At 40.1% G+C, this 16,666-nt stretch overlaps 3 protein-coding genes across 4 annotated transcripts; 1 reads left to right on the top strand and 2 right to left on the bottom strand.

The window, feature by feature from the left end:
• Nucleotides 1-285: 285 nt before the first annotated feature.
• Nucleotides 286-2,060, top strand: AGP19 (arabinogalactan protein 19). Its single transcript, XM_008784197.6, has 2 exons — nt 286-1,016; nt 1,727-2,060. Exons 1-2 carry the CDS (start codon nt 396-398, stop codon nt 1,817-1,819), a joined length of 714 nt encoding a protein of 237 aa, XP_008782419.4. The 5' UTR covers nt 286-395; the 3' UTR covers nt 1,820-2,060.
• A 944-nt stretch (nt 2,061-3,004) lies between these two features.
• Nucleotides 3,005-6,945, bottom strand: LOC103701962 (nucleolar essential protein-like protein). Its single transcript, XM_008784196.5, has 7 exons — nt 6,310-6,945; nt 5,187-5,279; nt 4,454-4,598; nt 4,227-4,337; nt 4,068-4,153; nt 3,922-3,979; nt 3,005-3,393 (listed from the first exon to the last, which is right to left on the bottom strand). The coding sequence occupies exons 1-7, from the start codon at nt 6,598-6,600 to the stop codon at nt 3,314-3,316; spliced, it is 864 nt and encodes a 287-aa protein (XP_008782418.4). The 5' UTR covers nt 6,601-6,945; the 3' UTR covers nt 3,005-3,313.
• Nucleotides 6,946-8,451: 1,506 nt separating this feature from the next.
• On the bottom strand, nt 8,452-14,813 carry PHO1;H1 (EXS (ERD1/XPR1/SYG1) family protein). Of its 2 annotated transcripts, none has more exons than XM_039127071.3 (14): nt 14,257-14,813; nt 13,496-13,796; nt 12,333-12,726; nt 12,076-12,124; nt 11,895-11,966; nt 11,591-11,720; nt 11,379-11,499; nt 11,029-11,278; nt 10,668-10,772; nt 10,538-10,582; nt 10,006-10,158; nt 9,633-9,911; nt 9,279-9,415; nt 8,452-8,847 (listed from the first exon to the last, which is right to left on the bottom strand). In XM_039127071.3, the coding sequence occupies exons 1-14, from the start codon at nt 14,485-14,487 to the stop codon at nt 8,760-8,762; spliced, it is 2,355 nt and encodes a 784-aa protein (XP_038982999.3). In that variant the 5' UTR covers nt 14,488-14,813; the 3' UTR covers nt 8,452-8,759. The 2 variants fall into 2 exon arrangements, with proteins under 2 accessions (XP_038982999.3, XP_088557969.2); XM_088701843.2 differs by lacking the exon at nt 14,257-14,813 and adding an exon at nt 14,023-14,244.
• Between the last annotated feature and the right edge of the window lie 1,853 nt (nt 14,814-16,666).

The following is a 16,666-nucleotide window of genomic DNA, read 5'->3' as shown; positions in this document are numbered from 1 at the left end:
CTATGTTGATTAGATCCAAGCCACGGCATTCCAATGATTCCATATGGTGGTTCTCGAGTCCTTTCAAACTCTCTCCAAATCTAACCATAAAGATTGTCCTGCCAGCACTTGAAAAATGAACTAAATGTGAACCATGAACGACCACAAAATCTTTTTCAACACTAACACAGACAGCTCTCCCTCTCTCTCTCTCTCTGTACATATGGAGTTGTAAAGACTCAGATCAGACCAAGCCATTCAAATACAGGCCATGGTTGTTCCTGGGTCCTTTTAATCCATCCTCCAATCTAACCACCTTCCTTCATCTCCAATCCTTGCAGCTCTCTCTCGTCTTCATAAACTCAAGCAGCCACCAGTTAACACTCACATCCATTCCACCCCACAAGTCCTTCAACATGGAGTTCCTTTGGTGGCTTTGCTTCGCCACCTCTCTTCTCCTCACTCAACTCGGCACAGCTGGAGCACAAGCCCCGGCGGCTGCACCCTCCGGGCAGCCAACACCGGTCGCCGCCACACCTCCAGCCGTGACACCACCACCCTCCTCAAGCCCTCCAAGCTCACCACCTCCAGTCTCTACTCCACCACCATCAGTGCCACCGGCATCACCTCCTGTTCCAATAGCACCTGCACTGCCGCAACCACCAGCACTGCCGCAACCACCAGCACTGCCGCCAACACCACCACTGCCGCCGCCGCCAGCATTGCCGCCGCCGCCAGCACTGCCGCCACCAGTGCCGTCACCGCCGGTGCCAGCGCCAGTGACGCCACCAATTCCACCACCGCCAGTGCCTGCTCCGGCTAAGCCTCCAGCGATGCCTGGGCCGGCACCAGCACCTTCGATATCTGCGCCAGCACCAGCACCAGCGAAGCGTAAGGGGAAGCATAAGAAGAGAAGGCATAGGAAGAAGCATGCACCAGCGCCAGCGCCGACGGTGCCGAGCCCGCCGGCACCGATTGCGCCCACACCACCTGATTCAGAGGATGTGACGACTCCGGCGCCTCAACCGATGGATCTGGTAACCAGCCAGAATTTCAAATTAGATTATTTTAGGCATGCTAATGTGGGTGCGATTAATATAAGAAAATACTTATATTCTTTAAGAGTAAAGGATTATGTTTTATCAGACGCTCTACCGGTAGTGTACAATAAACTTAATAGCTGTGATTAATGCATGTATAAGGGTCATTTTTTCTCAAAAAAGAAAATGAAAATGTCACAAAAGATATAAATTTGAGAAAAAAAGAAGAGAAAAGAAAAAAAAACTAATGTTTGTTAAGACCATTAAGTGGTAGAATGCTTACCTTATAACAACGATAGCACAAATAACAACCATCATAATAAATAATCACAAAAAAATATTTTCCATAAAACAAGTTTCATAAAATATGCAAAATTTTTATTTATCACAAAACTCGTTTTTTCAAATGTTTTATGACTTATCTTGTTTGACAAAACCACTTTATAAGAAATAATAAAACAATAGTTTTTTGTATGACTGTTACAATCAAGTATTTTAAAAGCACCACCTTAATCTTAGACTCTTAGTATATACATAGAACACAAATGCACAGAGCACCACCATTAATCTTAATTTGCTTGGGGTAGCAGTGTAACATCATCGGTTGCATCATAACTGGAGTTTCCCACGTTCGGAGAATTTAAAAGCTTTGGCTGATGCAAGATTTTGCTTGACCCTAACACTCTTCGTGTTCATTTCGATTTTAGAATGGAAGCAATGCGATGTTTGGGAATGGAGGGATGCTCCGAAACTGGGTGCCAACCACATTGGCCTTCTTTGTGCTGCTGTTAATGGTCTGAAGTCCGCACTGCTTGCAGCTCCATAAAACAATTCCGGGATTTCTCATACTACAGAGGTTCATCTTCATTGTTTTTTTGCTGAAATGTTCATCTTCATTGTTCGCCAGTTACAAATGTTATCTTTGTATTTATTTGCACATTAGTTTCATTGTGTAATAAGGCCAGAGAACTCTTTCATCTGTCTCGGACAAGAAAATTGAATTGATTCTTAGTAACAGCTGCATTTCTGTATAAACTAAAATTGCATCCCCAATTTATTGAGGCAAGCTGGATGAAAAGGAAAATAATATTTAGCCTTGAGCAAGAGGTAGGACGCATGCTCGATATGATGGCTCCCCAAATCTGAGTTCTAAATGAGGGAGCTTCCATTGATTGAGTAGGATGCGCATTTCAATCCATATCTCATTCTGAAACATCACATCTAAAACTACAACCTCGGCATCTAGCGACAACCACTGCGGCAGAGCGAAGTTGTACTCGTGCACGCAATGCGTTCAGCTCATCACTCAAATCGTGCTCCCAGCACACATCAAGGAAATATCTTTTGATCACCTCACCATAAGATTGTGACAGAAACAGCTAACAGCACAAAGGATGTTAAACAAGCACTGGTCCTTTAAATGCATCATACATCTGATGAGAAAAGCCATGATTATTGGCAAGAGTTTCATCATCAAGTCTGCCGAATAAATGAATTCAAGTTGCAGAAGACCTAATTGCCATGATACCTGTAGAGCTGCAAACTCCAAAATTATGCACCTGCATGGCAGCCCTACAAGGTTTCCCTAAACTTAATGATAACAAATTTAACATTGGATGATGACTTATTTCAGAAGAAATAATTTTCAAGCTAACCTAAAAGACAGAATCAAAAGAGGACTAAATTTCACCACACCATCTTCAATCCATCCTCCTAACTATGATGACTATACCAGCCAAGAAGATATATCAAATGCTACAAGGTACACCCTGAAACAGCACATACACCGTTATGAGAAATCGCATGTGTAGATCAATACTACACATGCGCCATATTCTGCAGCATGCTATCAAGTTCAACCATCCCATTAGAACAGGATGACTCTTGCTGAAACACAGCAATGAACGAATCATATGAACAGACTCCCTGTAGCCAATTCCGATTGAAAAAATTCTGCAGTCTCGCTTCAAACAAGCTCCAGCCCCTTGGCTCAAACCAGTCATCATAAAATCGGTATATAATTCAAACTTATCAAGCCACATAAGGCAAAAATATGTGTTCAAATAGAAACAAAAATAGTCGAACTTGTACAGTTTTGAACTAATCTCAACTTGCCCATATCTTGCACCAAGATGTTGACGGAATGGAGAAACCGTAGGCTCATCAATAAATAGAATTCACCATAATCATATAAACAGATGAGAGAGACTTGGGGAAGGCTAGCTTGCAGGAAGAAGAAAGCTCGAATAATTAGATAAACAAAGACTGAAGAAAAGTTCTGGGTGGACTTTGGTTCATCTGATCCTCCACTTTTGCTCAAGTGCACCACATATCCGGTTTAAACAGCATGCTGCGCTTAGCGGGTATTCAGAAACTGCAGAGAACAAGGTGGCAAGTTTTAACTAGCAGATCAGTATCATGCAGTTGATATTAAAAAGGAACAATGAATTACAGAGGAGGAGGTTTCCTATGATTATAATGATAGAGCGAATCACAAAAACATGGGGCACTTGTCCGTGAGATCTCTCAGGAATACTGCTTAGGCTAATCTGACATAGGCCTATGTAGATAGGAATGTACCAGCGCCGGCACAATGGATAATGTATGATACAGGGTAGCACCCTTAATTCATAGTCAAAATAATATCAAACCATATGACAGATTCTTTCTTTAAAAACATGGGTCAGGTATATTGACATACATTGTCATGAGTCAGTGCACCAATTAATATGCAATTAATACAAAGTAACCACAACTTTTGTTAGTTTAATAAATACCCACTAAAACTTAGAGGACAAGCATGATACCAATGAGGACTTAGCAGGGTATCATGTGGCATACTACAGTACTCACCGATACTCTACACTGGTAGTACATTAACTCATTGAGAGTGAAAACTTACTTGCTATAAAATCATCTGCATATTCCTTATCGATCACTCCATGTGCCATAGCACCGACCTGAACATATGGTCCAATAAAGTAATAAGTATGAATATGATCATAGCAAGCCCCTTCACTTAAAAGATTTATCAACATTCCCACATACCACAAAAACAAGGCTGACATCGTCATTAGCCGCAGCAGCAACATAATTGTTCAAATCAACCAACTTTTCTGAACTATATGAGAGGCCTATAAATTGAGTGGTAAGCATTCATTTATAACAAAAATTAATACTTTAGAAATTGCTGGAAAAAAATCTCACCTATTCTCCGGGAATTGGCAGGCAAGTGGCGTGTAACAGGATTTTTTATTATGTTAAGAAGTTTCTCGCGCTTGCCAACAGCAGCTATACTCAACTTCTGAAGTAATTGCACTACAAAAACAAAAACAAAGCATACACCAACACTTATTGATTTGGCAGACAATTACAAGAACTACAACATTTATCAAGTTTCGGAGGAATAAAAATAGCTTTTTATCATAACTTACACATGAGCCCAGCGAACCGCTTGAATGTACGTGGGATGCGTACATATGGTTTAATTTCGAAAAGCACTCCTTTCTCAGTTTTTACGTAAACAGCCTGCAGCCTCCCAGCCTTAGTGACAGGGCTATCAAAAATAGCAAGAAGTGCCTGATACAATAATCATTTGACATGTAAGTGGTTAAAATCAAGTGAAGTCACAAACACATTATACAAAAGCTATGGCCCAAAGACCCAAAGAATGTCATATAATAGGAGTACTGATTCAAATTCAAAAATGGGCAAACTTTACAAGAAAACGAGACATTTTACAGTCAGAAACTACATCACAGCATTGAGGAAATCTGATTTTTCTTTTCATAGAAAAACTGATTTGGTAGGTATTACTAGTTTATAGCTTCCTTTCGACAAAAAATGATCATACCACATGAAAATTACCTCTCCACATCTTGAACTAATTGCACTTGAAAATGCAAAGATTCTGATCATCTGAAGTAATAATTTTCATGGACTACGAAGCCAGACCATTTCATAAGCTGTTACACTTTTAAGGGATTTTCATGGAGTAGGATATTTGTATTGTTAAAATTGACGGGCATGCCCGCTATGAGAAAACTGTAGTAAGCATAAAAGATGGACCGTTAAAGTGACATAATATATATACACATGGAAGTGTAACTTTAAGGAGATTACAAATTGCAAACTAAAATGAAGAACAGGATAAAGAAATCGGCAAACCTGGTGAATGATATCTGGCCTATAATCAGCAGGATTACGGTTCTGTTTTTTCAGATAGTTCGCATGCTCATCTGAGTTTAGAATGTGGAATGTCTGAACATGAGAAAAGATAATTAGTTAACTTACCTAAAAAAATGACAAGAAATTTATTCAAGAATACATATTCTACGTTCATGGTGATAACATCTTGCAACAAAAAAAAAAATCAACCTTTAAACCCAGGTATAAAATCTAACTAGTTGATGCAGAGCAAACAACTGTTGTCATTCGGCATCACCGTTCATGTCAACCTCCTAATTACATGACTAAATTGATATGAACCTGGAAAAATCTGCTGGAAAAACACTATGAAGTAAGTAAGAACTACCTGAAAAGCAATTTCGGCTCACCTGGTAACCTCCACAGATGCTCTCCCAAGGAACCACAAGGTTAATACTAACAAAACCTTAATTAAACCCTAAAGCAAAATCCTAATCAAAATATCCAATCCCAAGAGCGATTTTCACTTGCCATTCCAACTTTAGTGGTCATTTTCACTTACCTCCCACCAAATTTGGCAACCATTAACCACGAATCCAATCAAACCCAGAACTCAATCAAGCCCTAAAGCAAAATCCCAAACTCAAAAGCCCTCCTTGGAGCAAAACCCTAATCCCAAAATCCCAACCTGCTAGCAATTTTCGCTCGTTTTTCGAACTCTGATAACCAGAAACCACAGTTGCAATCCAACCCTAAACCTAATGGAACTGCAGTGGCAATTTTCGCTCGTTTTTCCAACTCTGATAACCAGAAACCACAGTTCCAATCCAACCCTAAACCCTAATGGAACTGCAGTAGCACTTTTGCTCGTTTTCCAACTCTGATAACCAGAAACCACAGTTCCAATCCAACCTTAAACCCTAACGGAACTGCAGTGAAAGCCCTAATATCAAAAACCAAAAATCCTTACTTAATCGTCAAGGATCACCGAAATAGGCATTTCCGTTTACTTTCGCTGCGTTGGTGACCAGGAATCACGATTCCAAGGAATCCAATAACCATAATTAACACCTAGATCCTAACCCTCACCCCAGAATCCAATATTGAACACTATAAATCACTCCAAGAGCCGCTTGCCGCTTACCTTCCCGACTTTGCCGACTTCCAGGGACGCCCTCTCGAGGACGAAGATGACGCCGGGCTTCTTCGCCCCCTCGACGGGAGGCATAACGGGGATCCCCGCCATCTGCTCCACAGCCTCCTCGGCCCTCTCCTCGTCCTCCGCCGCCACTGCCTCTCCTCCATTCCCCACCTCCTCTTCCTTCACACCCTCCTCCTCCTCCGCTTCCAAGACCTCATCTTTCTCCTCTTCTACTGCTTCTTCCATTCTTCTCTTCTTGTGCTTTCTCCCCTTCACGGCGTGAGGACGAACCATCTCTTCTCGTTCTCTTCCCCCTTGCCCTCTCTCCGCCTTGCTCTAAGCTCGCGCAACACAGGTGAGGCCGGGAACAGGTTGAGGGTTTAAGGCTTTGGAGAGGCGGAGAAGAGAGGAGAGGCGGTGGGGGCTGGGGTGGGTTGAGGAGGGGAGGGGAGTATATATCTAGAAGATTCCTTTAAATCACTCGCCGTCCATTTAGGTTGGTCCCACTATTTAAGGGTACTTGATCACCTGATCCATGACTTAGGCCTAGCAACTGCCCACTGGTGGGGAGGGCTGATTCATATGCGGAAGAGGATATGCCCAATAGGGAGAGCATGAATTGATGAAAATTTCCAAAGTATGAGAAAGTTATGGCAAGTGATGGGATTAGGGCTGAAAATAGGCTAATTTGGTCGGGCTACGAGCTAAGTTCGAAAGAGTTCAACTTGGATTTCAGCTTAAATATAGAGCCTATTTTATTTTCAAACCAAGTTTGGGTATATCATTGGCCTTGGCCCACGTCTGGTCCGAGCTCAAGCCCCAATAAGACCTAAAACGGAGCTCAAATTCAAGCCCAAATTTAGGCCCAAACCAATTTGTTTTTGCATGTTATTATTTAGAGAGAATAATAAGAAAGTAAAGGACAAATTAAAATGGGTTTAGTTGATAATAGTGTATCATGAATCATTTACTTATGTTATAGGAGAAAAACTAATTTTAACTAGCTTATTTACTTGTGAAACAACATTATAAAATATTAAACTTCAATCGAGTTCGGACTAGATCTATTTTTGGCCCAAATAGGTAATTCGGTCTGGCCCAATCGGGTTTGGTTGGGCCTATGCTTGAGCTCAGGTCTGGCTCGGATCTGGATTATCTAAAAAAATTTGAGCCTAAGCTTATCCTAAAACCCTAAAAAAATTCGGACCAGGTTAGAGTAGGGGCATAGCATGGCCCAGCCCGACCCACTTATAGCCCTAGATAAGATAAATTGGTGGCTATGTTTACGTTATCAGCTTGGATATACTATTTCTAAGTATTTTTAGGAAGAAAAGGCAAATAAGTGTCAAATATTTCACTTATTTATCATGAATTTGTATTTATATAGATTATTATTATTTATGCATCTTGTTAACTAAAGGTCCACTCGGGATGGTAAACCTTCTTATTATTGTTATTCTGATCACGAAGAGCATATTTATGCGAGCAATTTATTAGTGCACAATGTGATTATAGAAAGGGAAAGGATTTGGAAACCAAAAATACAAGGAAAGTGTTGTTAGGCTACAGAGCTGCACTACAATGATCGAAGTCTGCCGTACCGATCGGTACCGTACCGTATCAGATGTAGCATACTATACTGCTATCAAATTGGTATGCAGTCTTGTACCGTACTGACACTTGATACACTTCATCGTCTTGTACCGTACCATGTACCGATGTTGTAGTAAGATGATACTGGTATAGGGTCGAGTCCCGAGACGGCCAAACTTAACAACAATAATATAGAATTTAATTATAAATAAGATAAAAAATGTGGAGGTGATTATTTGTTCTAGGAGTTTGAATTATGATATCCTGGATGTCCAGTTAGTTTATGCTGCTGCTGCTGTTCTTGATGATCGTCTTTTGCAGACCTAACTCTTGATGATCATCTGCCCCTGCTGCATGCTCGGTCTGTTAACTTAGATACCTTGTAATCTTGGATTTGGACAGGCAAAAAGCCAATAAATCAATTCATAATTTCCATTGTTTGTGACATTTATTGATTTTCCTCAGAGCTGATCATTTCTACAATTCCATAGTCTTGGTCATAGCTAATGTCCTAATCAATTTCATGGAGCTGAAAACTTCCAAAAGAGAAACTTGAGGGATCATGAGATGCTATCTATTCTGAAAGCATGCATTGGCCTAACCAATTACTACATTGTTTTTGGCCCTATTTTATTGTAGAATTTTAAGATATCACTGTCATTTCAATCTTGAGAGGAAAACATAGAACATGGATATATGATGCTTCTTTCATTTGTAGCATCAAGAATGAATAATCGTATACAAGTATGCATACTTTCTAACATCAATGGGAGCCAATCACAGGAAGAGGAAACCTCCCCCCACCCCTTCCGGCCGGTTCCTTTGCCATGTAATGCCGAGGGCTTGTAGTCGTCGGCCGATCAATCCTGGTCCACTTCATGAAAAGGCAGTGGAACTGTCTTGACGGCCCTAAACTTTCCGGCATTGTTTAGATGCTCATTCTCCAGCCTGAAATATAGTAGCTTGTTGTTAGAGGTAATCATACACTTCTATTTCATAGCAAATTGAGATATTTTAGTGTAGGCGAAATCGAATATTTTAGGTCATCAGAAAATGAGGCACATTTAAGATTTATCATGCTCATCCGAGACAAATAATTATATGCAAAAGGGGCAAGCATGGAAAAAAGAAGCAGCAAAGAATGTAAAACAATAGCACAAATGGCATAAAATGGAGTTATGTGCAGTCTTCTGAGGTAAGAAAATGATCATATGGGTTATGTAACAAAATACAAGAATATACTTTAGTCCCAAATGAACCCATGCCAAGTATACTTTCTTTTTTTCAATGAGAAGTGTGGAGCTACTTATGCTTCTGAATTTACCAAGATAATTTCAATCAGGCATGTGCAATTAATATTTACATTGCCAACAATTTACCTGTAGAAATTCCAATGCCCTCGCCGAATCACCTCAAGGGCTGCTAAGAAGAATGAGGTCACTCTATAATCCAAACTCCCAAAACTGGAGTGAAGAACAGTTTGTAGCCAAGCAAGCCTTAAGACAAAGTTCAGACCCTGCAAGATTAATTAAACAGAAACTACGTAAACATTGCAAGGATCAAACATAAACTGATGAGAAATCATGTTGGACCCTTTTTGTGAAGGCCATTTGCAGATCATTTCATTTCATGTACATTTTATAGTCTTTCCTCCTTTATGTAAGAGCAAGCTCTATGAAAAACTCTCTACTAATGTCGTTTATAAAAAGATGAAGAGGGAGCTAGGAACATACCATTGACAAGAAGTATATGAACTTCCGACGAAGAATCAATTCATTCCTCAGCCACGGGTTCTTTGAATTGAGTTGGAGCAAGCCCCAATCCTTGACAAAATCCCAGTATAATTGGTACACAGTCGCAGTGCTCGACATAACAACAACGAGGGAGAGCCACCCAATGGTCTTCTCCTTCTCATATGCTACTTTGGCACCAGCTGCTAGCATTGCAGAAACATACTTCCCCAAGTTGACGAGGTGGCTTGTCTGCCCTTCATCAAACCATCTTCGTGCACACTGCCAAATCCATTGCAGAAAATGTTCATTCTATATATTATTATCGTAAGAAAAGCAGATATAATTTTTGCTCAAATAATTGTCAGTGTTGAACCTGCATGGCTCTCCAGTAGTAAGGGAGGAAGGACACTGCATAAGCCAGGTCTCTGTAATGCTTGGTTCTCATGCAAAACCCATAGTCTTGGGTTTTATAGCTGCCAGTTATGTAGTAGCAAGCCACATACTCCAGACTCCTCAGCATTGGAACCTGTTTTCATCAGAAGAATATCTTAATTGATTGCTTTTTTAGAATAAGATATATCATCTTTCAGATGGAAATGTTCTCTAAACTCAATTTTGAACAAGGGGCAGCATTTTTTCTAATACCAAATCTTGAAGTAAGTTATAAGCATGATTACATGAAGAGGATTCCTCTGTAGTTATAACCTGAAAATCTTATACAACTTCGATTATAGGCTTTGTTTACGTGAGCTGTGCTGAAAAATTAGGTCATCTATATGTACTAGAAATAAAACAGATGTTTTTGAACCTGATCTTGGATGGAATTCTTAGAGGAGAACTAAACAAAATTAATCCACTGTGGTTAACCTAAATTTCTGCAGAAATTTAAAATACAAAAGACATACCTGGCTGCAAAGTTGATCGGCCATGAAGAAGTCTACCATGACTACCTGCAGAAAAAATGTTTGTAAATTATCAACTAGTTATGTTAGAAAAAGTTTGATTCGATCAATTACTGATCAGCAAGTGGCTTGCCTTGTACAGCGGCGACAAGATGATATTCCTGATAACTTTAAGGAAGTGATAGCGACTCGATCGGTAGACAACGTTGAAAGGGCATACAAGCACCACCAAGAACATCTGCATCACATTAGATGGGAATCCTTGTTATGCCAAAATATTTCCATATGGTGGCAAGAATATGTCATACTTATGTAGCACATCAAAACTATTCTAGATTCTACTGATGTTTATCTCATCGATAATGGAGAACCCAGCAGAGCACTCCACTTGTATTAGCACACAATTATTGCAGCCACCTACATGAGAGGTTGCAATGAAAGCTAAAGCTGAGGTATAAAAACCATGGATTGCATGAGAAGGAAGATAAGATTACCAGAAGTAAAATGCCAGGGATTGCTTGGATTTTGGTAGAAGAATGCCCTCTTGCAGTGAGGCTCAAGTGGGCAAACATGACTCCCACCACTATACTCATGGACATAGTACATATCAAGAACACATCCCTGTACTTGAGCTCTTTGGTAGGGGCGAATTCAAATATAAAGCTATAATTAATGCGTGTCTTTCTCCACATGAAGATGTTACACCCATACAGAAACAAGTGGAGGAACAAGAGGCTAAACATGCTACAATAAAAAAAAATCTAACGTCAGTGGCATGTTATATGAGATGATCATGGCTCATACTCAAAATTTTGATTTGAGTACTAGCTAGTTTAGTACTCACCTAAGGACAGGGTAGACAGTCTCCATGTAGACAGAGTCTGATTGCCCGGTGTACATCCCAGCTATATGTGCCATGATACAATATCCAATGAACAGTGCAATGAAGCATCCCGTGAATAGGCCTAATTTAGATAAATATGGGACCATTAGAAGATACTTTCTTCTGTTTTCATAACTGATTCAGATGCTTATGTTCAGGAATTTGGCAGTTACCAATGAAGAAGGTGACAGCATGCGATTCTTTATGCTGATAAGGCTTGAGATACTTCATGGCCTTCTGCTTATCATCTTCTGCAAAGTTTTTGATGAAGATTTCCTCCACCTCATCCATTAACTTAATTGCCTATTATTATGAAGGGGTAGTTAGAACGTTGGCTATTCCTTTAATGCTTCTATCTAGACGAAATATATACAACTTAGGAGTTGGGAGGGAATTTGTTGTTAATTTTTTAAGTATACATGTATGTACATATGTATAAAAATATAAGAGCACAAAAATATAGAGAAAGAAACTAGCCTTGTCTGAGCTGTTGAAATATGAACTTTCTACCACTTTGAGATATGTGGGGAGGACTTCTTGTCCTGTCACCTGAAGCATAAATAATCATTAAAACCCCTTCTATCTTTATTTATGGATAACTATAAGATTGATCTGTCTCCAAGTTCTGTCTCCAAGTATTAGCTGAAATGATCTGTACCTTGTCAAACTTCTTTAAAATCTTTACAAAAGCCAGCATGTTCAGATTTCTGGAAAAAAAATGCTCAGCATAAGATAGTAAGAAAGTAATTGATCTTTAAAACAGGTCAATAATGGTATGAATTCTTCACTCAAACAAAATAATGGTATAAACTCCGTCAGTTTTGCTGCTCGAATTTTTTCAGTTTTTCTGCTCCCTTTCTCCATTTGCAATATCAAAACCAATGCTCAAAATAAGAAACATGAACATCTTCTCACCGATAGGTTCCGAGATACCCCAACCCTTTGTAGAGCTCAATGAAGGCGCCTCTGATCATCTTCTCTGCATGGTGAAGCTTAGTCTTGTTGATGTTGAGCTTGCCACCTTCTGGGCCACCCTTTTTTGATTGGCTAAGTAAGTCGGCAAGGGCGGAGATAGTCCTCGAAGGTGTGGTCAGGGGTATGTTGATCTTTAGGTTCTTCCCCTGGCAGTCGATTACTCTACCAGAGAGGCTTCTAAGCTTCCCTTCCTCTCTCCTGGCCTTCTCCAGCTTCCCTGAGTCATCTGGTCTCTGAGGAGATACAGGGAACTGGACCTCACATTTCTCAAGTTCAGCTGTTGAGATCTCTTGGGGTTGGTCTTGATCTATGGTACCCTTGATGGACTCTTCCTCTATTATCAACAAAGAGAAGATGGTCTTTTAATGAACACTAGGAAAAAGAAAGAACACAGGCATTTTTTTATTTTATTTTTTGGTTGGCTGAGGGTGAGGATAAGCGGTGGGAATGCAGGAAATCTTATTTTCATTATTCTAGAACATAAACTCCTGAACAATATAAGTAGATTAGAACATTTTAGTTTATGCAAATTTTGCTCTCACTTTATGCTCAATCATTGGATGGTTTAACATAGGCAACCAAAAAAAATAATAATAATGATGATATTATCTTTATGCTGGAAAAAAATGAAATTAGACGAACAAGTTTGCTTATCTATGAGATAAAACTACCAAAATATCTAAGTACAAGGATAATACCCTTTTCTACTATTCACTAGGTACAAACCATTTGTGACCTGCTGCTGTGTCAATGCCATGAATTGAACTGATGAACTCTGAGATGAAATGGTCACCATCTATATTCACCAAAATCTAAAGATCTCACCGTGGACGACTTGGCATCACTCATGTTTTTTTTTTTTTTTTACTTTTTTTTTGGCGTAAAGCGTCACCCATCTTTAATTCGGCGGTCATGAACAATGCAATGCTCATCCAGTAGCCAGAGTTAGTTAAGGTAGTTGATCAAGTGACATGCTTTTGTTATGCATCTAGACTTGTGATCTCTCCCCTCCAACAACCAAATTTCTTCATTGCTAGTGAAACACACACACACAGAGAGAGAGAGAGAGAGAGAGAGAGAGAGCAAAAAGTTCATCTTCTCACCAGATGTAATTGAGCAAGATATGGAAGGATCCTCCTTTGAATCATTACTCAGTGAGCCCTTCTCGCGCTGCTGTTTGAGGGCAGCCTTAAGCTCAAGGAGGATCCCCATTTGCTTGTTTAGGGACTCTCCTCTCTCCACAAACTCCATCTCCTTCCCCTTGTAGAACTGATTCACCTTGTTGAGCTGATGATCAAGCCTAGCAAAGAACTCCCTTGCCGCATCAGTGTCTGCAAACTGATCTAGAAGCTCCGTCTCATATAACACCCCCCTGCTCGCCGAGCTTGTGAGCTTCCTATGTACCTATATTAGCATAAAAGTATATCAAAGCCGAGTAAATCACCTTGAAAAGAATAAATCATTACTCAACAAACAGATCGATCTCTCGCCCATTTGGGTTGAAACCTAAGTAAGAATCTTGTGGTGTCGAGAGGGATGACACCTAGTGGTAACCAAAAGAAAGAAGAGGCAGAGAACATGGCACCCATGTCCTTGTGCCGAAGGATGCACGAGGAGGAGCATCCCTTACTCGAGTAGCACACACATGAAATGAGGACGCCGTGTAAAAGAGTGGTATTGGAGCTACGTGATAGGCCATTAATGACTTCCCCAAGACACAGAAGATGAAGCAAATAGCAAATGGAGTTCACAAAGAAATCTTCATGCGTACACTCGGTACGTAGTTCATAGACCCAGACTAAATGTAACAACATTAAATGAGTAAATGCGAGAGTAGAATAAAGAGGTCGGTAGTAAGAAATGCCTGTATGACTTCATGATCCTTGCGACCATATGAACCGAAAAAGGGAAGCTTCCTTAAGGGAGAGAGGAGCCTATGGGCTAAAGGAGTTTGTGGTGGTTTGTTTGTGGGACCTTGGCCGGCACCAAGGACTTGCATCCTCTTGAGGTCCTTCTTCAGCTGCCAGTAATCAACAAAAGCCTCCTTCCACTCCGGAACAAGCTGGCCCTCAAACTGCTTGGAGAACTTCACCATCTCAGCTCCCCTGCTTCTTCTCTACGTTAGACTAGTTTGTAGAGACTTTGGATGGGTCTTTGAAGAGACGCCCACGAAGGACTATATATATTTGATGAGGTTACCATTGGGAAGCGTTATGGGGGAGGAGGTGGGAGAAAGCATCATTTTTGGGTGTTGGGGGACAGCACATTCTAAGTATCCAGTGTGCAAGATTTGTGCTAATATACTCGGCACCTTCCTCCACTTGGGGTCATGGTGGCAGGGATTCTCCGAGGCAGATGGAGGAAGAGGAGGAGGGCGAAATGGAGGGGAACTCTTGGGCAATCTTTTTGGGATGAAAACTTGGGTACTCGAAGGTGACGGGGTGGCATGTAAGAGAGGGAGAATTTGAGAAGTGGGTGGGGGCCGCAGGAGGTGTCATTTCAATTGGGTGCTGAGTGCACGCTTTTGCCACCTTTGTAGTATTTTAGGAGTTTGGTGACCTCGGTGCCCTTGCTTTGAGATTTCAGTGGCCCTTTTTCAGCTTGGGTATTGTAAAGGAAATGACTACAACACTATCGCCATTGATATCGAGCTTGGTGGTCTTGCTTACACAATACTCACTACTTGTTCAAAATATGATAAGTTTGTTGGACATTCATTCATCTGAAGCTTGATGCATCTGCCTCCATAAAATCAAAATTTATAAACATAGATATAATATATGTTAGATACTAAGGCTAATTTGGCTATACCAAAGTCATAATAAAGATGTCCTAAATATTGATCCCACTGAAGCCATAAAAGTTGTCTTGCATGCCTACCCAAAATAATGTCTCCAAAAATCTCTCCTTTTTTTTTAAGAAAATAGAGGAGTAAGAAGAGTTCGTCCCATAATGACTCCGTAATCAGTCTACTCTCCTATGGTGCAAGCTAAACGGCCTTTACAAAGACCCAACATTTATGGTTTCCACATCATTTTAGTATAGGTCAAACTTTGGGTCAAAAGTTACATTCCAAACTTTATGATTGATGTGCTTTGAATCACTTGTTTAATTTTTAAAGAAGCTGATGCTCTACTCTTTATGGGCACATTAGAAAGCCTATTGATTCAATGAATACACACCATTTCCTTAGCTAAAAAGGTCACTTAGATTAATCGATGAGTTTCATTCAAGAAAAAGAGAGGACCTCAACACGATGTCCACGCGTTTAACAATGATGTCTCCCGTTTCTAGTTTTGAGCAATCAGGAATTGGTGGTGTTGTTAATGAATTTTTCAGGGCCTCAATTTGATGGCTGATGTTAGTAATGTAAGGCTTGAAATCAGACACATGTTCGAAAGCTAGCAAATGTACGTAATTGACTGCAGTTTCTTTAAGATCAAAAGAAACTCTTTTTGCATCTATAAAAAGGCAAGTTAAAGTATGGGTCGGCAAAGAGATCTATCATGCTGAGAATTACTTAGCTAGCTCAAATACGAGGATTGCTACACTGACATGATTATTAAAATTTTATGCCAATAATTTTTTGATTACCGTTGTTAGAAGAATAGGATGAAAAGAAGGCTAGCTATTTCTCCTTGCTTCATTTAAAGGATGTGGAGGGTGTGATGGTCATCTCATGAGGGGGGTTAATTCTTTTTGCTGAAACAAGAGGAAAAGACGTATGGGACTTTGAATAAGCTCACAAGAAAGGGGTCTCATTAGACCAGACGGATGGGCACTAACCATGAGGATAAAAGAACCTTTATTCAATAATTGAGTATTTGAAGACCCTACAGCCTCCCACTCCAAAAAAGGCTGCTTAACTTTAATATTTAAAAGATTATCTTGTAGATAAACAAGATTAGCTGCATGGCTTAAAAGAATACCTAGATTATCATGCAATGAGCTCATTATTTATCCTTAATTTGCTCCAAAAGAGTTGTTGGCGTATCTCGCTCGATCGACTCGCCGTCGTTAGTGGCTTCCAATGAGAAATTCTTAATGCATATCAAGATTAACAGGAATTGATGATTTGTTATTTCTGTCATCCAATGATCGGAGAGGCGTAACATCTAGATAGGAAAATTGATCGGGCCTTCATTTATATATATATTGCGAGCGTCGAGGATTTCGATCTAGCTAATTGTTTGGCTTAGTGCATGCTAGAATCTGATACTGTGATATGAGTGACAACTACACATGATGGATGCCAAAATTAGATTTGGTTGGAC

This window comes from Phoenix dactylifera, chromosome 7 (assembly GCF_051530095.1).
Source record: "Phoenix dactylifera cultivar Ajwa chromosome 7, Ajwa_hap1_PhDact_Kaust_v1.1, whole genome shotgun sequence".
Classification (NCBI taxonomy): Eukaryota; Viridiplantae; Streptophyta; class Magnoliopsida; order Arecales; family Arecaceae; genus Phoenix; species Phoenix dactylifera.
This window is presented reverse-complemented; position numbering and strand designations above follow the sequence as displayed.